Below are 24,316 nucleotides of genomic sequence, written 5' to 3'. Positions count from 1 at the left end.
GACTGAGTTACAATCCATCCAGGACTTTAACAGTCAGCGCTGCAGAAGAAAGGTCAAACGTATAGTTTAGTTTCTGACCACAGTCATCCCAGCCACTGTCTTTTCACCCTCCTGCCTTTCAGCAGCTTTCATTCATTCATTCATTGAATGTGCACTGTGCACTGTGTAGCCAAGTAGCCTAAACCCCTAAGGTATTTTTTTTAGGTTGGAAAGCAAAAAATGTGTTTAAATGCAGTAGGCCTACTGTCACGATCCGCTCCGGATCATTTTGATCCGGATCATGTTTTCCCTGTCTGGTGCTCCAGGTCATGTGCTCTCTCCCTCTCTGTGCTCCAGGTTTTGCTCCGCCCACGTCTCTGCCTCTACCCAGCGCAGCTACAGTACACACCTGTGGCCAATTGGCCCTCGTCTGGGCCTGCACTTAACTCCAGCCCTGAAGCTCCTTCATTGCTGGATTATCTCCTCACCAAACACGTTGTCAGGAGCCAAGTCAGGCTATACCTCTCTGCAACCTCGACCTCGACCTCGACCTCGACCACGACCATGTCTTCGCCTTTGCCCTGCCTAGGATCTTTCTGCCCTGGATTTTTCTCTGCTCTCCTTTGTTGGATTTTGGATTTGCCTATTTTTGCTGCTTGAGACTTTCTGCCTGGCCTGTGAGTTTTTGCCTGCTGTTGCCGTTCAAGTGAGATACCAAGTTTTTGATCTTCTGTGTTTTTGGATTTTCATGGACTCAGCATTGAACTGAAGATTTCTGTTTTTCCTGTGTTAAGACAACTTTCATTAAAGGGATATTCCGCCATTTTTGGAAATACGCTCATTTTCCACCTTCCCTCAAGCAAAACAATCGATATTTACCTTGTTCCCGTTCATCCAGCCATTCTGTGAGTATGGCGATACAACTTTTAGCTTCAGCCTAGCATAAATCATTGAATCGGATTAGACCATTAGCTTCTCGCCTGCTAGCTTCATGTTTAAAAGTGACTAAGATTTCTGGTAATTTTCCCATTTAAAATGTGTCTCCTCTCAAGTTAGAAAGTGCAATAAGACCAACTGAAAATGAAACCTGGCGTTTTTCTAGGCTGATTTGACATGGAACTACACTCTCATCTGGCGTAATAATCAAGGCAACTTGCAAACGTACCATAGGCGCAGTAATATCGTACGCAGCACCTGATAGTCCCCATAGACAACAAGCAGTAGTAGTGCCAGTAGTCTGCAAGTTGCCTTGATTATTACGCCAGATGAGAGTGTAGTTCTATGTCAAATCAGCCTAGAAAAACGCCAGGTTTCATTTTCAGTTGGTCTTACTGCACTTTTTAACTTGAGAGGAGACAGGTTTTAAATGGGAAAATTACCAGAAATCTTAGTCACTTTTAAACATGAAGCTAGCAGGCGAGAAGCTAATGGTCTAATCCGATTCAATGATCTATGCTAGGCTGAAGCTAAAAGTTGTATCGCCAGACTCACAGAATGGCTGGATGAACGGGAACAAGGTAAATATCGATTGTTTTGCTCAAGGGGAGGTGGAAAATGAGCGTATTTCCAAAAATGGCGGAATATCCCTTTAAAAACTATTATTTGACTGAAGCTTACTGGTGTCTGCATTTGGTTCCACTTTTGTTAAACCCGGCCACAGTGGCCGTGACACCTACTGCTTCAGCCTCTTGCAAGGTCAGAAGGGGCAGACAACTTTTCATTGGCAACAGTATTAAACCAACTAACAATATAAAATATTAAGAAGAGCTCTTATTTCATGGAGTTAAATCAAAACATCTTCTAGTACTAGTGGACTGAAAGCCCTACTGGTAGGCAATTATTACCCCGGCTTGTATTTGGGGGTTGGCTTTTATTTGTCCGAATCGACCACAGTCCCGGCTATTATCTGAGGCCCGGCTATAAAAAGAATCCCAGCCATAATTTCAGGATTTACGGTATATATTAACCCTTTCATGCGCAACGTCCACATGCGTGGACAGTAACTTTAACTCTGTTTTCTACTTATTTATCATGTTGATATACACCAATCCACTTCAGGGCAGTTTTAGTAGGTCCTTGGCAATATATTAACAATATGTATCATCTTATATTTGGAATATTGACTGCTTGATGACATCATCAATTCAACATGAGTGACAGTAATGGCCATATGCTGAATGCTCCAGACATATCTGTAAAAAGCTAGTACTCAAGAAGGCAAAATCATGTAAAAAAAAATATTATGCTGTACAGGAGAGTGTGTTGAACAACTCTATGTTTTCAGAAATTAAATCGGATGTAAAATAGAGTTTGTAGACCCTAAAAAGCAACTGTCCACGTATGTGGACGTTGCGCAACAGAGGAGTTAAATGGCCAAAAATTAGATTTTGTAACTAGGACTTTTTTTTTTTTTTTTTTTTCAAATATGATTTTAATTGCTTTAAATTACAAAGAAATAAACATTTGGTAAACATATTTATAAATAATGACCTAATTACATGTGGTAATGCCAAGGTGGTATGGTAATATGGGGGTAATAGAGGGGTGGGTGGGTAGTAGAGGGGTGGGTATGGGAGTACTAGAGGGGTGGGTGGGTTAGTAGTAGAGGGGTGGGTAGTAGGGATGTAGTAGAGGGGTGGTGGTAGTAGAGGTGGGTAATATGGGGGTAGTAGAGGGGTGGGTGAGGGTCGGTGAGCAATAATGGGGGTAGTAGAGGGGTTGGGCGGGTAGTATGGAGGTAGTAGAGAGGTGGGTGGGTAGTATGGGGGTAGTAGAGGGCTGGGTGGGTAGTATGGAGGAAGTAGAGGGCCATAGTTTCCACATTTTCTGTCATTACATTTTAGTCTTTTTTACCCCTTTGTTGCGCACTGTCCACATACGTGGACAATAACATAACTTCTATATAAAAGCATATTTTTAAAAAATTCCAACTGATTTTCAATATTGGGCTCATATAGAGTAATAAAATCAATACTAAAAAAATCTAGACACTTTTTTTCATAATGCGTGCATGAAAGGGATATAAAGCCATAGATGCTGTAGTCAAGTTCAGAGAATATAAGAAAATACATGGTAGAATGGCCACTACACACAACAGCCTTGAGCTGATTGAAAATCAGTTCAGCATTTCATACTCACCCTGGTAACACTGGTAGCTGGAATCTTCAGCAAGCAAATCATGACTCTGATGGCTGAATCTAGTGGACACTATAGCATGAAGTTGAAAACAGAATAAATCAAGATGCTGATGCATACAACAGTAATGTATGAGTCAATAACATTACTTGTGATACCTTGACAGGGAGTACTACAGGCAGTTTGGTCAAGAATGCCTGGAAATGGCTGCAGATGGAAGTCCAGAGGTTGCTGGGAACATCCATCGGCAGTGCCTCCATATACGCCGCTATATTTTCCAAACAATAAAGCATGGCACTGCCTGCTGGGAGGGTCTTCTTGTTATTGAGACCCTGGACAGAGAAAGATTTTTCCTTTAGTTACCTTCCATGGTCGGCATTTGCAGCATCAGGTCATAGCTCTAGGTATTTGTTATAGCCTGTTATAGTTTTAAATTAACTCTTTATTATGTCTGTTTAATTACGCACAGGTTGCCCATGGTCCAGTGATTTGGGCTTGGTATTTTTTGGTTGAAGCGGTTGGTATTTTTTATCTAGCAGTGTAAGTATTGACCTTGTGATATGCTGCTAGTGTTTTTTGTATGTTAGGACCATGGCAACTGCATGTGGAACATATTACAGCCTGTAAAGAGCATTGCTGGGCAGACCAGAGAGGACACTGTAGCAATTGTCCAGATGGGAGGTGATGATGGAGTGGATAAGAGTTTCAGTTACAGTCTAAGAGCCCTATCTTGACAATCAAAGAGAGAGACTCACAGGCACCATAGCTGATCACAAAACGCAGCAGTGGACTCACAGTCAACAACAAAACAGATCTACACAGTTATTTACTTTCAATATTGATTGACAAGGGGTTACCATTGAAAACACAGCCTGAAAAACACTGACTAAATAACAATCCTAACAATATTCATCCTGCAGAGGTATTGTTTGAGATTGGTTGTTAAGGGCTGCTTACATCTCGTGACAATGTATCTTCAGTTGTATATGTCCATTTCACTATATTCTTCTTGGTCAGTGGCGTAATGATTTTTTGAGGGTGTACGGTAGCAATCATGCACCAGATCACACCTTCTGTCGTCAATTGCCATACGAAAGGTTTAATAAAAGTGGAGTGTAGAACAGGTCTGAGAACTGTTCCCCTTTTGCTCCCATATAAACAATTACCTTGCTTTATCTTGGTCAGTAATCAAGGATCTCTGTTGGAGTCTTACCTCTAAAAGCTGATTTAGAGCAGCGACAGAACTAAGTTCATTGAAGTCAATTAGGGAAGTGGCTACAGTTCGTAGGAAACTTCCATCTGATGAGGAAAAACACTGACTGGGTTGGTTTTAATGACAATATATGTTTGAATGTGTGAGAGTGTGTGTAAATGTACAATTATTATTATATGTGTAGAGTGTGCTTCAATGTACCTTTAATATTGCTCTGGAACAGCTGTGGCAGAATGCCATTGGGAGCAAGCTGGTGCAACACACACCGCAAGAACTGTTTGGCAACTCCAGCAGCATTACCTGGAATTAGCATGCTGTAAATGAAAAGACAGATAAAATCAAATCCACATCAATGTTCACAGAGAAAAAAGTACAAAATACTACAACATGTGTATTGCTGTAATATCACTCATCAACAGAAAATCAAAAAATATACAAACATACCTCTCTGCCTGCCCAGAATAATTTGCACTGGACGCCAACCTGTGTGAACAGAATTTTACTTGGACTGGTTTTCCCACAAAGATTTTAACACATCATACTTCATTCTCACCTTACATTGTATGTCTATGTATGTTGTATGACAACCACCTATTAGGTGGATAGTGCCTTTTCAGAAAATGCCAACTGCACTTCATTCTAACTAGACTAGTTGACAGAGCTGACAGCAGAGTTGGCAGAGCTAGCGTCAATTACACACAGTCTATTTAAGGCTATTTCTCCTCTTTGATTGTTTGCACTGATGATGGTCTGAATGGGACTGTACACATTTTGCACTTTGGAAGACCAACCAAGACATTGTCACTATGACAAAGTTTCTTTTCTGCCCCACCTGTGTGTGTGGCAATGACATGGTCTAGCCAGCTACATTAAAGATAGGATTAACAGTTTCCCAAGTCAAGAGAAAGTCTGAAGCTGACGACGGAATTCATAACAACTGAGGTCAGTGTAGGCTACTCAAATCCATCAACACAAACTTATCTGTACTGGAATTACTCTGTGATGACATCAGGGAGCTCAAAGCCAGCCTTGAATTCTCACAATCTCGGATTGATTCGCTTGTACAAGACAATAACGAACTTAAAGGAACTGCCAGCAACTACTCATCTATGGAACTTTAACACTACTCCTGCTGTCTCTCCAATCATATTGTTATATTTTGCACCAGTTAAAACCTCATGTAGCACTGGTTCCTCCTCACTCTCTCTCTCTTCTTCATCTTCTCTCTATTGCTCTTTTGTCTTCCTCTCTTTCTACCTTTACTCACTATATGTTCAACGTTTGTATGTTACTATATGTTAAATGTTTCTATGTAATGTCTATTTGTCTCTATGTAATCTCTGTTTTATGTAGACTCAGGCCCATATACGTTTGTAAACCTGTGATAACCTGAGGACACCATACCAGGTGCACGTCTTGCTTTAACTCAAATATGAGAATGCCCCATGAGTTTCTGTGCTATGCTGCAATGTTTTTTTTCCTTCTAACCCACAGATATGCACACTTGAGTTTTTCTCAAGCGCAGAGTGTGTTGCAACTTCAGTGAGCTGAGTGAGCTAGAAGTGAAAAAGAGGAGCTTATGACAATGCTCAATTATATAGTAATAGCCTACTGACGTTTTCGGTGACACAAGCACAACCATTCCCCATGGAATCTTCAAATGTTTAGTTGAAAGGTTCAGCACTGATACACACCTTGTGGGTTCTATTCCGATTTGAGAGACTGAAAGAGTACTATGTAATGCTTAGTAATCATAGTTTTTATACCTGCCAACAGACTGTAGGATATCCAGTAGAAGGGGAGCTGCCAGGTCAGGGCTGAGATGGATGAACATAGACAGAACCACCACAGCTAAGCCCAGAGTCTCCTCGTCATACTCTTCCAATATAGCACCACAGTCCCGACACCTGAGAAATACATACATATACTGATGCCTTAGCCTTCTGTTTCATGTCAACACATTTGAATGTGTCTTATTATAAGACAAAAAGACTAAACACAAATGGGCAAAGGACTGACTAGTGCTCTATGACATTACATAATACACATAACTGCTCTCAGAGGTGCAGGTGATATTTGAAGTGTGGGGAGAAGGGGACAGCCAATTATCGGCAGGTCGATTATTCGGGCTGATATTAAAGGAATAGTTCGGAATTTTGGACATAGGACCTCATTTCCAACTTTACCGAGGTGATATAGGTTGGTGGAGACCATTTTTATCGCGTTTAACCCCTTCCTTCAGTTGCAGCGTCCCCCTTTGCTAACGCTGGTTCTAAGCTAACACATTTCTACGGTAACATCAGTCTGACATCAACAACAGTCTTACTCACTCCACCGCACACCCGAGACAAGTCAATTAAAACATCAGACTATCGATATACATGTCCGTGTTGATAGAATAATTTTAGAAATAAAACTAACCTTGCAACTCAATGATTTATTACTGTTTGAGGGACTAGTTTCTCAATATCAATCCACCACTGCCATACAGGGAACAAATTAGGCTATTGCAATGCGATGCAAGGTTATTTTTGTTTCTAGCATTGTTCTTTCAACACAGGCATGTGCATTGATAGTCTGACGTTATAATTTATTTGTTTCGGGTGTTCTGTGGAATGTTTTCAGTGGCAGGCTGGATGTTACGGTTGACTTGCGTTATCTCGGCACCAGGTTAGCACAAGATGAACGCTGCAACTCAAGGAAGGGCAGAAATTCACTGAAAATGGTCTTCACCGACCTATATCACCCCGACTAAGTTGGAAATGAGGTCCTATGTCCAAAATTCCGAACTATTCCTTTCAGCATTTTTGGGGCAGCCGTGGCCTACTGTTTAGGGTTTCGGGCTTGTGACCGGAGGGTTGCTGGTTCGATCCCCGACCAGTCCACGGCTGAAGTGCCCTTGAGCAAGGCACCTAACCCCTCACCGCTGGTTGGGCAGGCAGCTCACTGCTCCGGGTTAATGTGTGATTCACCTCACTGTGTGTTCACTGTGTGCTGTGTGTGTTCACTAATTCGGTTAAATTGGGTTAAATGCAGAGAAACAAATTTCCCTCACGGGATCAAAAAATTATATATTATATTCTTTTTCATATATTTTGTTTTTCCCACTGATAAGCTGATCTTAAAATAGACAAAAAATGAAACACTCTACTTTGTCAATAAAGCGTCTCTCACAAACCGCATTTGCCACTCTGCGGTTGGGAGCATTGTCCCTCCCACTACACCATCTGAATTGTTAGTCAGCAGGAATCCAGCCAATCAGGATCGAAGACTGAATGCACAGAACGTTGTGGCTTGCCATCGGGCAGTGGCAGACTGGGCTTCAGCAGTATATAACAGCAGTAAGATAACAAACAGTACATTGCTGAAGTTGGAATGAATACATATGGACACAAATTGCATGCTTAAATAGCCTACCAACTATTTTAACACTAGAAGCGCCGTGCCGTTCTGACCCACTTATACCTAGAAGCGCCGCGCCCCGGTCATTTGACCGCTTTGACGACCTACTAGAAGCCCCGTGCTGGTGTGAACTACTTAAAGTGCGGCTGACGCGGTCAAATGACCGCTGAGTACTTAGACTGGGACGCTGTCACTTACACATAATGATAGCTAGATGGCGCTTCGTGCACGAATCAAATCGTTTAGTCATACATTCAGTTTGCACTAAGCCATGTCTCACTTGTGTCAAACCGTGTTGATAGTCTGTGGTTGTTTCATTATGACATACAGCACGTTTGAGGTGGGCTATCTGTTCATTTATTTGTGTTGTTTGAGGGAAAAACTCTGGAAGAGTTCTTGAACAAACCTTTTTGGTAGCATTTTATTTTTTTATATTTCGTTTTTAATAAATAGCCTATGAATATTAGTTTTTCATATTTTGGAGATTATTATAAAGATGATTAAATCAATGTCACACACGGTAGTTTGAGTGCAGTTAATCTACGAATAGGCTGTAACATTCAGTTATCGGCTGATAATAATCAAGTCGTTGCACCTAGTCATAAATGTACTGTCAGAACGATCCAAAAAAGTGCTGAAACGTTGACCATTGTGATTCAAAATTGACTTGCCTATTGCTGTGACAGATAACAGTTTTGTTTTTGAGTCGTGGGAGAGAGTAGCGGGCTTCTGCGATGTTTTCCGAGGGAAGAGTGCTTTCCGCCCGTAACCTTATAGGCTATTATGTGCGTAGTGGCAGTATACTCTTGATTATAATAAGAGGCAATTGTTACAGGACAACCTACACTGACTTCCCCAATGCTTCCCCGCAGCACATTTCATTTTAAAAGCATATAATATAGGATGAACAAAGTCTATGGACTTTAAATCCAGTAGCCTAATAATTAGGCTATGTGCAAGTCCGATTTCGCAAGTGATGTAGTAGGCTACATTTAAAAATCGACAGCCGTCTGTGAGACTTTCCATTTCATGAAGAGCAATTGTCTTGTGCGATCATTTCCCCTCCCCCACACTCGTCTAACCAGTTCACTGGACATTATAGCCTACCTATATGCAGCATTGAGGACGACTGCCTGCCTCCCTCCCCCTCCCTCTCGACAATTATGTAAATGTCAAAATGTGTGTGTGTGTGCGCTGAACCACGAATTCACATATTAACTTTTCTTTTCAGCAGACATCGCAAAGAAAAAAAAATCTTAAAACTGAGAAAATCTTTCATTTTTTTAATAAAAGAATGCCTTTTTGTCTTAATGGGTTCCGTAAAGGTTCGTGGAGTGGGTTTTGAACTCCGGTCGCCAGCGTGCGGTACAGATGCCTCAACCAGTCGCGCCACAGCTCGAGTCTTTTTATCTTGTCGCTTAGCCTACACTTTAACACTTGCCAACAAATATAAGGGATTCAGTCAGTTGAGTTTATTTATCCACGCCGCGGCATGCACTTGAAACGCCGATCAAAAGTTCTGACATGTTAAACTGACGTTAGTCATTAATTCACCACATGATAAAATGCTCATAGCTTGACGCACAGTAGCCTACGGTAGTCTATGCCTATCTCCGAATCAACAGGAACATGCATACCGAGAAACTTATTTCGCGGAGCTAGGCCTACTAGTCCATGGTTACAATGAATCACCCTCACTGCCCTATCGCATATCTGACCATCCATTGTTACAATGTTACAAAATGCGCGATCTTCTCCATGCATAGCCTACGGTTATAAGTAAAGTGACAAGCATTTGACAAGCAAGAGATTTCTGTTAAATACATTTCATTTTCAGTTATCAAAAGTGGTGGGGACAAAATCTGTGTTAACAAGTGCTGGGTAGGCTACATGTACCCAGCGTCGCCGGTTAAAATGAACATGCCTCCGTTTTAAAATAGCCTATACATTTCTAAGTATTCCTATAGCATATACAGTACCCTCCAGAATTATTGGCACCCTTGGTAAAAGTTGACTAAAAATAGGTATAAAAAATAATCTTTAGGTGATTTATTGTACTCCCACAATGAAAACAATGAGGAAAAATATACCCTGCAAGGCAAGCAAATTTATTCTGAGAAAAAGGAAAATCTCATAAAGAAATAAATATTTTTAACAAAAACAGCTTGCTCACAATTATTGGCACCCCTGAAACATATTATGTACAACATTTAACAGGAGCATTTCCCTTTGTAAATGCAACGTTTTAAAGCAAATCAGAGTGTCTGTGAACTTTCAGAAGTAGTTCATGACGTTCTTTTTCACTATGGTATGAAAATGAAGTCACTCAGAGGCTAAATCCTCTAGTCATTTTTCAACATTGGAGAGACAAGAGAATACACTAAATTGAAATAAAAAGAAATTGTGTTGACATTTGTAAGTAAGAGAATGTCTATGGAAACTAGGTATTTTGTTGAAAATGCCTATATTTCCAGTTAAGGCGAGACACTACAGGTGAATAGGGGAAAATTTTAAACTTAAAGATATCTTCATGAAACTTTACCAGTTGAATACTCACATAAATAGGAGAAAAAAATGTATTGCAAGTTTTCTTTAATGTAATGTTTAAATATGCTAATTAGGCTATATCTCATTAAATATGCGCTAATTTGCATATATTTTGATGCGAAGGATCTGACCATTGGAAAAAGCCAGGTTGAAAATTATTTTTTTGTTGTGTTCATATATCAAATAAAAAAACATTTACAGAGGGGATTATGAATATCTTCTTTTGTTTTCCAGTAAATCAGAAAATACTGCCAATTGTCTTAAAAAGTGGATTTTCGCCCTATTTTTAGGCATAAAAAGTCATGTAAATCATGCCAAGAATGCTATATCAACAAATCCCTCTGTAAATATCTTCCAAATATAGTTAGGAATAAGACTGGCAAGTTTGGTGTATGTAGGTGCTGCAGAAGTGGAGATCCTTTGCATGGCGTGTGGGGAAAAACTCTTTTTGAGAAAACAGCCTTAAAACACAGCCAATGAAATGCGTTCTCAGCTTAGACTCGTCTTTGAACTTTCGCGATTGGTTGCTAATACAAAGGAAATGCCCATATTTGGATAGCATATCGTCTTGTAGGAGACACAGGGCTTTCCAACGGTATCAGACACGATATGATTTGGATCACGTTCACGGTAGTACATGACACTTTAGAATGGGAACTTTTGGTAAAATTAGGAGAAATATATAGGCGCGAGTAGACAAAATGTCATGAAATAAACACTTAAATGTGCAAATCGGACTTTGTTGTTGTAGTAGGGTGGTAGAATACATGCTAAGGTAGCAAACTAGCACAAAATCTCGAAATTGACTGATGCTAAAAAAAACGATGTTTTCACCTGCCGTGTCTCGCCTTAAAATGATGACTAAAAGGTTCTAATCATCTGGAAATGTGGCAAACATGCTTGGACAAAGACCCATGGCTATTTTGCTCCCACGCACAGTATGGAGGATGGTATGATAGGCAAAAAAATCCATAAGAACCACTGTTGAGAGTTACAGACAAAGCTATCATCTTGGGGTCACCAAGTCCCCCCCAAAAATCTTCAAAAGTGACCTCACTGCTAATAGATTATTTAGACAGCATGTCAGGTTAAAGCCAGCAGAGTCATTTAATGAACAATGTAAATGGCAGGAGTTACTGAATGGTACCATGACATGTCTGGGAGTGTGGTCTATTGTCAGATGAAAATAAAATTATGCTCTTTTGCTAAAAACACTTAAGGTGTCTTTGGCGTACATAGAAGAATGACTATACTAAAAAGAACCCCATGCCTAATCAGAATTATGGTGGAGGGGCTGTGCTATTGTGGGGCTGTTTTAATTCCCAAAGGCCTTGGGAACCTAATTACGGTGCACGGCATCATGAACACCAAGAAAAACCTGAACATTTTCAAAGGAAATCAAACAATCTCTGCCAAGGCCCTAAAAGTTGGTCATGATTGGATCATTCATCAGGTCAATGAACCAAAACAAATGCACAGATCAAAACAAATATGGTTTACTGAACACAAAATCAAGCTTCAGACATTGCCATAGCAGTCTCCTGATCTAAACTCCATAGAAAAACAGTGGGATGAGTCAACGAGAAGAATGCACAAGTGTGGACCTAGCAATCTGGACGATCTGGGGAGGTTTTGTAAAGATGAATGGTCTTAAATCCCTTACTTTGTATACTCAATCTTTATGGGGTGTCAGAGAAGAATATTACATGCTGTTTTATTGACAAAGGGAGGTTTAAGAAGGTATTACAAGTAGGGGTGCCAATAATTGTGAGTGACGTGTTTTTATTAAAAACATTTATTTCTTCATGAGATTTTCCTTTTTCTCAGAATAAATTTGCTTCCCTTGCAGGGTGTATTTTTCCTCATTGTTTTCATTGTGGGAGTACAATAAATCACCTAAAGATTATTTTTTAGACCTATTTTTAGTCAACTTTTACCAAGGGTGCCAATAATTCTGGAGGGTACTGTAAATGTAGCCTAAATGTCCATCTTGTCCATCTCTTTCGTCTTCGCCTTGACAAGATTCACGGAAGATTCGGACACGGAAATGCCATCTTGTAACCGTAATGAATTAATGAATTAATCCAAGGTTGCCTATCGAGTCTTTCAATCTTTCCTTTCAAGTCTTTTTTGAATTGAAGGTTATTTCCTTCTGATAGGCCTATAGGCGATTTTCTAAAACCATTTTCATTCATTTCAACAATGGTTTATTGAAACGTCGTTTGATTAATTTCGTCAGTCATCACCTTCATTTTAATGATTAAATGAGACGGATTAAATGAGACGGATATGCAGAGCATTTCTCTCCCTCTCCATTGACTAAAACGTTGCTCTGGCATCTCTGCTGGACTGACTGAGTTATAGGCTACGTCGCGTGAGAGAGCTGTGGGGTAGGCTGTAAAACATTCGAAAACTCTGCAACTGCAATCTGACATGCCGAGCATGTCTCTTTTCTCCGCTTGTCACCAGCGCGGTGTCTTCGGGTTTTTCCGTGTTTTCCGGTATGAGCCGAACCTTCATGTTCTAAGGGCGGTCTTATGTTGCCCCCTTGCGGTTGCAGTTTTAATTACAAAGTCCCGAACCTTCGGGATTCCCGATGTGCGGCAAAGAAAGGAGCATTCTCAACCCGTACCATCTGTAGGCTATCATTCCAAGTTACAGAATAGAAACTAATGCGTTAGCTAATGTCTATGAAAAATCAAATAGAAATGCTAACGGTTAGCATAATCGATAAAATTAGATATTTAGAGCGAACTTCAGTCCATTTACAGCTTGGGCTACATAGGAAGAATGATGTCTTTGTTTACAACTGAATATTAAAATACTCAAGGCTAATGTTTTCTTTCCATACAACAACGGTGTAGGAAAAAACGACTGTTTAACTTATCAATGCCACTTGAACAAAGTAGCCGCAAAACCAGTGCACCGTGCACCGTGAACATGTGACAAATGTTTCTGACTGCCGGCATTGTTCTTTTATAGGTCTACATTTTCTCTTCTGGCACTAGGGCTGTACAATAATCGCATTTGTAATCGCAATATGAACAAACACAATTACCTGATTGCAAAAGCTACAAGTAATCATGCAGTTAATTTGGTCACATTTCTGACTTTTGTATTAATTTCATCCTTGACTATGCCTCTGGTTGGTGGGTGTGCGTAGTATGTGAGGGGCACAGAATTCTGATGGGTGTGCTTCACGGTCGATGGGTGCTATCCTTCTTATGCACCAGGTGTGCTCACCAATCGGGGTTCGCACAAATTAAAGAGACATTTTGAATATTGAACTGAATCAATTAATTGATATTCAAAAATCATATCGCAAATCACAATCTCAACATCTGTCAGAAATATCACAATATTTTCCCCAAATCATGCAGCCATAGTAATACGAATGTAAGGTAGTAAAGGGTTGCGGCAATAACATTTAACATGTTCTTTTTGTTCTAAGGTAGGGGGTTATATACATCACCTTAACCCTATGAGCCCAAAGCTGTTTTAAGGGCATTCTCACTACCTCTAGTTAGAAGCATTTATCCTGGTCATTGTAAGTGCCATTCACACATGCTAAATATATATTTTATTTCAGCACAGTCTAGGCTACCTAGATCTGTCACAATAACATGTATAAATACTTGCATTGATTTGATTCAGATTTTTAAATAATAAAAATGTGAAAAGTGTACTATACAAATTCTTACATTTTGACGTGTATCTCACCACAGCAAGCTGACAGCTCAACATGACTTGCATGGTTGTGTAGGCCTGACTGCCCTGAAAGTGGCAATATAAGAACCATGGTGGAGGTATACGTTGGGGCTGAGCAATTACCTGAAATATGTGGTGTGTGCCTTCCAGAAATAAATGGCAATTTTTATTTAGTGCTGAGAAATGACTTTTTGACACTTTTTGCGCTCCATATTTGTGACACTAGCTGATCTGACCTAACTTGTTTGCGTGGTAGCACACATGACGTGCACAGATGATGATTCTCTATAATATTTTTTACTGCATTGCAATGAACAAAGTAAAGGTATTATGAACGTGACTTGCCATAGAGAAATACATGATAACGTTGGATTATGAACATTGTCTATTATGCCACACAAAAACATGGGGTAAGTGGAGCTAAATGAAGTTATTATTTTGCTGTCACTTCGTCTGTTTTATGGCCTAGAATGTTGCATTTGGTATCTGTAGATAGCTCTAGCTCTCCTCTTTCATCTGACATGCATATCATATCTTTCTGATGGAGGTTTCACGAGTAAATCAAACAAGAGTAATGGTAGCCGAAGCTATATGACATTATTATTTGTTTGTCACTTCGTCTGATTTTATAATACAAAATGATATATATTTGGTATCAATGGAAAGCTCTGCTTCTCCTCTTTCATTTGATATGCGTGTCATGTCTGTGCGATGCGGGGTCCACGAGTAATTCCAGCGAGAGTTCTGGATGCGCGGGTGAACGCAGAGCAATATAGACTGTAAATATGATATACTTTGATTTAACTTCATGATTTTATTTTATTTTCATACTTCAGACACGTGTTTAGTCCTGTTGGAAAGCCAAGTTCTGCTCTTTCGTGCAATATAAGTCTCATCTCGCTGTGACTAATAATCGCGGAGCAATGTAACAAAGAAGAATGTGTGCGTTTTTTGACGCACTTTGCGTCCGTCGGGCTCATAGGGTTAATGGCATAGATTCCTACCTGTCAGTCATGGTGGTAGGCTGGTCATCTGTGAACTCCTCAGGGGCAGGTACAAACATGCTGACTGAGCTGGGAGCTGACAGAAGGCTAGTCTTAGTCTGACCTGGAAAACCTACCCAGGACAGAGAAATAGTGATCACCCATCGTAACAGAATTGATTTTAAATTCTATGAATTTGAATTGCATTTTATGACTATTTTCATACCAAAACTCACATAAAAACATATCTAATATATTATCTGCTTTGGACTATTTTCCATCTAGAGTCAAAAATACCCAAAACTACATTGGATGTCTTTAACATTCTGTGCAGTTTCCCAACTTTGTCTGAAGGCCATTAGTAAGATATTTAACCACAAACAGGGACTGACCCGTCTCCCAGTTGCTGATGTTATGTGGAGCACTGGATTGATGCTCTAGCTGCTTCTTCATCAGCTGACTCATCGTAAGGGCACCTAGTGAGCCACGTTTCACTTGCCTGTACTGAGCTGCAGAGATGGGGCATCACACACAGGCATACACAAAGACCAACAAGCACAACAATGAATTTACTGTTCAGTATAGCAACTCTGTTTGTACACAAGGGACAAATAACATGTCAGCAGCAATCACATTCTACAAGTAATAACATGAATACATCAGTTTTGTGTATTGTCAAATTGTAGGTAAGGATACTATACAATCCTTAACATAGGCATCACATGAAGTTAAAGCCATTTAACATCTTTAAATGTCATACAAAATGTTGAGGAAAAATTACATTGCATGTTTGGACAGGTTGATGAACATTGGGCTGGAGCAGATTTTTTTTTTTATTAAGGAACATAACAAACATGGAGACCTTACTTGAAACAGAAGAGCGATTGCTTGTTTCAGGGTTTGCTGTGTCCAGTGTAGGGGCTGAGGCTGATCCCAGGGGCCTATCCAGTGTAGAAAGGACTTTGGGATCTGAAAGACATGGACAATTGACATGTCTTAGTACACGTGATAGTAGTACACAGAGCACTGTGAGTTTGAGAACAATCTATTAGAGAATCTCACAGCGATAATAGGAGTGAATGTGCAGTGTTGCAAGTGGTAAGGTGTGATCAAAAGCACTAATTGGGCATGGTCAAGCTTAGGCTAATTGGTGAAACCCTGAAAGGTTTCGTTAAAGTTGACAAAAGGCTTTGTTGAGCTATACCTTTAAATTGAATGTGCCAGAGGAAATTTCACTAGAACCAGATTTCACAAGATTTCAGGAACTTTCACTAAATAATCACATGAAACAGATCAACAAAACTTCATTTTACCACTTAAAGAACATTTAAAAGATAAGGAAATCCTGGTAACACTTTACATTACAGATCGGTAATAAGTGGGTAATGTTATGGTAATAGTATGCAATTTAATGGTAATAATAGTTTTAAACCACATATTTCAAATAATTAATGTAATGTAATCCATTTACAGCTTGGGCTGTAATGTAATTAATGTAATTTCTAGACAATTACTGTTCAATTACCATACAACAACAATGCAGATTTCTTGGATTTAAGGGTAAAATAAAATGGTAATAACTGCTGTAAATATGTACTTACCGAAGCAATATATATTTAAGAATTATTTATTGTGACATAATATGTGACCTGTTATCTGTTGTTATGATTAAATAAATAAGGTAATTTCACAATAACTATATGGTATCAGGGCTGTAAAATACTGTTTTGTCTTTTTGAAAGGTTTTCTGTATGGTGGGGAGTTGTTGAAATCCTTTCGAATCCCTCGTTCAGAAAGAAACCTTGGGCGGATCAACTGCCTGGGGTCGTGCTAGTAGAGGTAGCATGTAAGTGTGGATGTGTGTGTGTGTGTGTGTCTGAGAGTGTGTGAGGGCAAGGGAATCCTAAGGGCAGGCATGTGTGATGTCTTGGGTGGAGTGGTGGTGGGTAAAGAAAAAAAAAGGGGGGGGGGGGTAATAGTGGTGTACTGTATGTATGTAGGGGTTGGAGGGTTAAGGGGCAGTGTATGTGTGTAGGGGAAGAGTGTGTGGGGCAGTGGCATACTGATGGTTCAGAGGGGGGGGGTAATAGTGGTGTACTGTATGTATGTAGGGGTTGGAGGGTTAAGGGGCAGTGTATGTGTGTAGGGGAAGAGTGTGTGGGGCAGTGGCATACTGATGGTTCAGAGGGGGGGGCAGAGTCGTATGTGGCTTACTGATGATTCAGGGGGGGGGCAGAGTCGTATGTGGCTTAATAAGATGCTGGTAAGGGGCAGAGTGTGTGTGTGTGTATATGTTGGGGGGGTGACCAGTGTGCTGAGTATGTGAGTTACTGTAGGTTAAGGTTGATATGCTTATACGTATTAATAATGACGATGTGTCCCACTGGTTAAAGCCTTACAGCAGCCATCCTTCAAGAAACTCCGAACTAGAAATGGTGCAAACACTAGGGATTGTAACATCTAGTCCTTTCAAAGAACCCTAACCATCATGACTTATAGTAATACTAACTCACTTTATACCTAGGGACAGCGGATGAAAATTAGCAGTCATGCTAACTCTGGCGTTTTAACATTGTATTTATACTAATGTTCATGAAAATGCATTGTCCCTTCTAAATAAACTGAATAAATAAATCAATCTCTTTTTCCCCCCTATACGTCATCTGTGAGATAAACCATTACCAGTCATCAGCCACCCTGTGCCTGGCCCTCATCACACCTGAAGTCCGATCAATATGACTACCCTACCATCGCCTGCTGTGGTCCTCTTGCCCAGATTCCTGGCCCACGCATCCTAGCGACCCATTACTTTCCCTAAAAAAAATATTAATCCCTATGGACATTTATTCCCTACACTGGACTATTTGAACTTTCTGACACTAAAAATGACCTTACTTTACTGTAACTGACAGATGGGTTGGGCCCTTGAGTTGTGGATCTGTCCGAGGTTTCTTCCAATATGTATTTTCAATTCAAGAGAGTTTCTTCTTGCCCCTGTTACTCATGGGCCCTCTCTGAATGTTTAACACTCTGTAAAGCGCCATGAGACATGTGTAATGTTTTGTCGCTCTATAAGTGAAATTAAATAGAAACTGAAATTGACAGTCTCTATCTCTTTCTTTCCCCATAAATCACCTGTGAGGTAAATCATTACCATTCATCATCCCATCCCTATGACTGCCCTACCATCGCCTGTTGCTGTCCCCTTGCCCAGATTCCTGGCCCATGCACCCTAGCGACCCACTACTTTCCCCCAGAGCGGTAGATAAAACAGAGTGGCGACACTCCCATAGACCTTCATAGGAAAAAATGGCAGCGCTTTTTCCAGGCTATTTCCTCGTTATGGGGCTTTTGGAACTGTTTACAGCCAATCTCTTGGTTAGTAGTCAATGAGTTAATTGATTACACCTTCCAGCATCAGAAGTACATCCCACTCTCCTGCGATTCAGCCATTCAGCACAGGTTTTTTTGGAACTGTTGATCGTGGCGGCAACATCAAAGAGTGTCGCAACTCTCTCTATCTATGGCTCTGCTTTCCCCATGACAATTCCCAAATCCTATGGACAATCCATTCCCTACACTTGACTAAATTCTGCTGTAACATCCAGAAAAAAAAAAAAAAACTATTCCTTCACCAACCAGCTGTTCAAGACAACAACTTCTGGTACCTGAATCAGAAGACTGTTCTCCCAACTTGTCCAGTGTGTTGAAAGAGATGTCCAGATACTCCCTCTGGATGGCACTGACAGCAATCTTTCTCTGCTTCCGTTGCCGAGGAACTATCTGGATTTTGAACTCTGCCTCATCATTGCCATCCTCTAGCCTCAGATCACTTTCCCCTTCATCTCCATTGTAATCATCATTGTTCTCAAACTCATTGTCCTCACTGAGTGGGTCTGAGGATTCTAATGTGTTCACTGGAATGCTTAGGAAGATATTCCTCCCAGATGGGCTGGCGGTCAGACTCTTGTCGTGCTCCTGTTGGGAGTCATCCAAAGAGGTGTCAGGCACATGGGGAGCCTTCCTGAACAGATCTCGTTTTTGTTTTAAAGTCATAAGACCCTCTTGTACTGCCAGCATGCTCTGAGGGAAATCTGAGAGGTCTATGGAACCCATGGGGCTAGCCAACGGAGAGTTCTTCAGACTTGTAGCCAAAAGAGGGCATGTAACTGGGCTGCTGGAGCTCTGGCTGCTACTTCCTGCTCTAGCTCGAGAGCAGTCCTCCACATTGAGCCAGACAGCAGTGGAGAGATGTGAAGCCTCAGAGTTACTGGCTGTAAGAGAGACACTAGGACTGACTCCTCTGGGCTTTGCTATCTCAAACTCCTCATCACTCTCAACAATGCATAGTGGGGGCAGTGGCTCAAACACTAGTGAATCACTGTCAGACACTGAAAGAACAGAATTATTTTCTGCTATGGAAGTACAGTCTGAAGAGAGATCAATGAGGTCAGGATCTTCTTTACTCGGTGAGACCACTCTAGGGACAGTCAGAGGAGAATTCTCTAACTGACAGGATATTCCAACCTGTTGCTGTCCAGCACTCTGCCTATGCAGTGTCTGTGACATCTCCTGTTTGTCTTCCAGTGTCTCTGTGCAGCTCAGTCTCAACTCTGGAATGATGGGCTGCAAATCAGAATGGGGAGATCCATGGCAGGCATCAAGGGATTGGGGCTTGGTTTCTGCTTCCTCTTTGCCTGTCCAGAAACTGCTGGAGGAGCCTTTTCTCTGATACCGCTGGCTCGGATGACATTGGCCCATAGCTGTGGAGGAGGAGGAGAGTGAAGAGTGGGGTGGTGCAGGGGGGTGTGGTCCCTTTTGTAGATCACAGCGGTCAATACAGGATTTACGACGGTGCTCATCAAGATTGAAGAGGATGGAGTCAGTATTGGCAATGTCCAGAGACTGTTGTTTATGCATGGCCTGCAGTCGTTTCTTTCTGCTGCTCTCCTCTCGAACACAGTGAAGAATAGTGTCTTCACGATACTCTGACAGCTCCATTTCACCTATAGCAAAGAGGGAGACGGTATGAATAAGAAGCTTAATCAGAGAAAAGCTTAGCATAGCTGAGCTGTCCATGGTACAAATGAAAGAATGCAATGAGAACTGGCACTGAGAATACACCCCCTTCACCCAAACATATTGAAATCATACATCTATTACATGTGTCAGTCACTCATTTTCCTTTAATTCTCTATGGTACGCATTATGATCTGGGGGGGTAAGATTTTTTTTGTAATGTTTATCCTGCTTAGAAATAGTCACTTTAACAAAATTAATGAAGATTTTTAAAAATATATTTTTTATTTTGTTTTTATAAAAATGTTGCCTGTAGGCAACATTGTACCATAATGGAAAACATTAAACTATGTATGTTTTCTTATACAAAAGAATATGGCATATTTGTTTAGAACAGATTTTTATATAGCCAGAGACATAGAAAGCAGAATTATGTAGTTTTTCACCATAATATTATCTATTTCTTGCAAAAAAGTATCATATCATTTTCACCCGTTGCCCACAGGCAACATTGTACCACTGTAGAACACTATCATAATCAAACTATAATATGTTCAAATCATCATGTATATTATTTTAAATGACTATTTATTGAACTTACAAGTAGAAAAAAGCATTACAATGAGTAAAAAACACCCTCCAACCCCTAAATCATATAAAGTATGGCCTACTGTGATTCCATTACGGTACAATGTTGCCTGTGGGCAACATACAGATTTTTGCTATTTTCTCAAATATACATGATTTTATGTACAAAAAAATGATAAAAAATACATCTATGCTTGTCAATGAAGGCTGTACATTTTTTTGAAGGATGCAAACTTGAGGGAAATTAGTGAAATTCACACTTTTCTCGGGTGAAGAAAAATATGACACCCAGCCAAACGTGTGCATGTGCTGAAAGAAGTGTCAAACTAGCAGCCTGTGAGTCATGTGACCATTATTTTGCATTTCCATTGGTTAGTATTGAGTTGTCCAGTTCTTAAAGTGGTATTAACTTATTTAAGGGATGCCTCATTTTATTACAACAAGGCAAAATAGGCTATGTTGCCTACAGGCAACACCGTACCATAGTTAAATCATCCAAGTAAGGTGCCTTCCTGTTTCCTGTTCCTTCAGGGTCAGGCTCGACTGAGAATAAGCTTCTTCCCTCAGGCTATGGGACACTGTCATTATCATGATGTTGCTATCTTATAGAGTTCGGGATTATGCCATCAAATTGCTAAAAGATGTGGGAATAACGGATCGATAATACAGGTCAACATCCAATATAGATGACGTACATCAAATACCATTTCACCACTAGTTACCTCCGCCAAGGAGGTTATGTTTCCATCGGGGTTTGTCTGTTTGTCTGTCTGTCTGTCTGTCTGATTGTTAGCAAGATAACTCAAAAGTGATGGATGGATTCCGATGAAATTTTCAGGAAAGGTCAGAAATGACCCAAGGAAGAAACGATTAACCGTCGGGATTCCGGAGCTGTTTATGTTTTTTGCTTAGCGGTGGAATGGCATGGTATGGCCCATGGTGGCGATCTGAATATAGTTTAGGTTCAAATGTATGACAACTTAGGAAGAACAATACAAGCGGAGGTCTGCACTCTCTGGGGCAGATGTACTAATGCTTTTGTGCCCACTTCAGGCGTATTTGTTTCGCAACGTGCGTATAAAAAGATGGCGAGGTATGTACTAACAGGCCGCAATGAGGTGAAGGCGCAGACTGCCTGTCGCTGGAGCTGAGAATGGCAAATTGCGCTTTTCCGTCTCATGCATATAGATTTATGGGAGTGTCAGATGATAGTAGGAGCTTTGTGTAAAAAGATGGGAGGAGAAGCGTAAAATGCGCCTAATTATGTATTCCCCTGTATGTACTAAAACTGCCTGTGAAAGCGCATGTCTATTTTGGGCCTAAATAATTCCACCTTGTAAAAGCAGGTGTTAAAGGGATATTCCGCCATTTTTGGAAATAAGCTCTTTTTCCACCTCCCCTCGCACAAAAAATTGATATTTACCTTGTTCACGTCCATCCAGCCATTCTGTGAGTCTGGCGATACAACTTTTAGCTTCAGCCTAGCATAGATCATTGAAACGGATTAGACCAGAGGCATCTTGCCTTCTAGCATCATGTTTAAAAGTGACTCAGATTTTCGGTAATTTTCCTATTTAAAACGTGTCTCTTCTCAAATTATAAAGTGCAATAAGACCAACTGAAAATGAAACCTGGCGTTTTTTCTAGGCTGATTTGACATGGAACTACACTCTCATCTGGCGTAATGATAAAGGCAACTTCCAAACTACTAGCACTACTTCTGCTTGTTGTCTATGGGGAGTATTTTCAGATGCTGCGTGATTTCACTGCGCCCATGGTACGTTTGCAAGTTGCCTTGATTATTACGCCAGATGAGAGTGTAGTTCCATGTCAAATCAGCCTAGAAAAACGCCAGGTTTCATTTTCAGTTGGTCTTATTGCACTTACTAACTAAGAGACACATTTTAAATGGGGAAATTACCGGAAATCTTAGTCACTTTTAAACATGATGCTAGAAGGCAAGATGCTACTGGTCTAATCCGTCTCAATGATCTATGCTAGGCTGAAGCTAAAAGTTGTATCGCCAGACTCACAGAATGGCTGGATTAATGGGAAAAAGGTAAATATCAATTATTTTGCTCGAGGGGAGGTGGAAAATTAGCTTAATTCCAAAAATGTCAGAATATCCCTTTAAATGCGGTTTGCTGTTAAATGTGTCGGTAACACTTTATAATAACTACACACAATTCATCATCTATTAAGCATTTGTTAACTATTAGTTTATTTGTTTGTTCATCATTAGTAATTAATTGTTCATGCATAATTTATCATCACTTAAGCATTTGTTCACAAAGTTATGATTGGTTTGTTCTTAGTAAATAAGCCTAAATATGTAGAAATTGTTGCTAATACTTAATGTATCATGCAATAACATGTTGTTAACACTAGAAGCGCCGTGCCGTTCTGACCCACTTATACCTAGAAGCGCCGCGCCCCGGTCATTTGACCGCTTTGACGACCTACTAGAAGCGCCGTGCTGGTGTGAACTACTTAAAGCGCGTCAAGGCGGTCAAAAGACCGCTGAGTCCTTAGAATGGGAGGCTGTTACTTACACATAATGATAGCTAGATGGCGCTTTGTGCACGAATCAAATCGTTTGGTCAGAAATTCAGTTTGCACTAAGCCATGTGTCATTCGTGTCAGACCGTGTTGTTTATAGTCTGTGGTTGTTTCATTATGACATACAGCACGTTTGAGTTATCTGTTCATTTATTTGTGTTGATTTGTGTTGTTTGAGGTAAAAACTCTGGAAGAGTTCTTGAACAAACTTTAAGCAAACTTGACTTTCAACTTTTTCATAGTAGGCCTATTTCATCTTTTATATTTAGTTTTTACATTTTGTATGCAGTAACCCACAGTTCGGGTTTGGGCAGATAATCTAAGCTCTAAAATAAATGGGTGGCTAGTTCTAATTCACTCCCCAAATTCACTTCTATTCATTTAAGGTAGCCTATATGTTCGCGCCGCCGAAAATGATCGGACCTGGAACAAAGAGCCTAACAGTCTGGTTTCAATTACACAGTAGCCAGGATTTCACGCCGCATTTTACAGGCTACCGTGGCTACTTTCTAAAACAATTTTCATTCATTTAGGGAGAAGCATCTTATAGGGTCTAGCTAGGCTACCTCGGAGGGAGGGAGATAGAGAGAGCTATGCCGAGCAGGCATAGGCGCGAGAAGTAGCCTGATTAAAAATGATGAGTGAAAGATATTCTCCGTTTTGCGAATGTGTAGGCTATGTTTCTACAATTTAAGCTAACTTCTATGTGAATTCGAGATTCAAGATTGAGACACACATTTAAGGCGAGACACGGCAGGTGAAAACACTGTTTTTGTGACCTCCGGTCAAATTCGAGATTTTGTGCTAGTTTGCTACCTTAGCATGTATTCTACCACCCTACTACAACAACAAAGTCCGATTTGCACTTTTAGGTGTTTATTTCACGAACTTTTGTCTGCTCGCGCCTATGTATTTCTCCTAATTTCACCAAAAGTTCCCATATATAGTGTCATGTACTCCCGCGACCGTGATCCAAATCATATCGTGTGTGACACCGTTTGAAAGCCCTGTTTCTCCTGCATGACGCTATGCAATCCAAATATGGACATTTCCTTTGTATTAGCAACCAATCGCGAAAGTTCAAAGACGAGTCTAAGCTGAGAACGCATCTCATTGGCTGTGTTTGAAGGCTGTTTTCTCAAAACCAGCTATTTGCGGTTTTGTGCCATTTTCTGGTAGATAC

The 24,316-nt window shown here is 40.5% G+C and overlaps 1 protein-coding gene across 1 annotated transcript in view; it reads right to left on the bottom strand.

Annotated features, from left to right (window-relative positions):
• LOC134079716 (protein unc-79 homolog) overlaps positions 1 to 24,316 on the bottom strand; it is a 229,186-nt gene that overhangs the window by 23,517 nt on the left and 181,353 nt on the right. The window contains exons 31-40 of the mRNA XM_062535794.1: positions 18,636 to 19,973; positions 15,835 to 15,936; positions 15,360 to 15,476; positions 14,989 to 15,100; positions 6,094 to 6,234; positions 4,772 to 4,810; positions 4,529 to 4,641; positions 4,328 to 4,413; positions 3,273 to 3,446; positions 3,118 to 3,186 (exon numbers count right to left, since the gene is read on the bottom strand). Coding sequence (XP_062391778.1) covers positions 3,118 to 3,186; positions 3,273 to 3,446; positions 4,328 to 4,413; positions 4,529 to 4,641; positions 4,772 to 4,810; positions 6,094 to 6,234; positions 14,989 to 15,100; positions 15,360 to 15,476; positions 15,835 to 15,936; positions 18,636 to 19,973 — 2,291 coding nt within the window. The remainder of the gene's footprint in view (positions 1 to 3,117; positions 3,187 to 3,272; positions 3,447 to 4,327; positions 4,414 to 4,528; positions 4,642 to 4,771; positions 4,811 to 6,093; positions 6,235 to 14,988; positions 15,101 to 15,359; positions 15,477 to 15,834; positions 15,937 to 18,635; positions 19,974 to 24,316) is intronic.

The sequence above is a fragment of the Sardina pilchardus genome, chromosome 5 (genome assembly GCF_963854185.1).
Source record: "Sardina pilchardus chromosome 5, fSarPil1.1, whole genome shotgun sequence".
Taxonomy (NCBI): Eukaryota; Metazoa; Chordata; class Actinopteri; order Clupeiformes; family Clupeidae; genus Sardina; species Sardina pilchardus.
The sequence above is the reverse complement of the archived record's forward strand: the minus strand, read 5'-3'. Positions and strand labels throughout refer to the sequence as shown.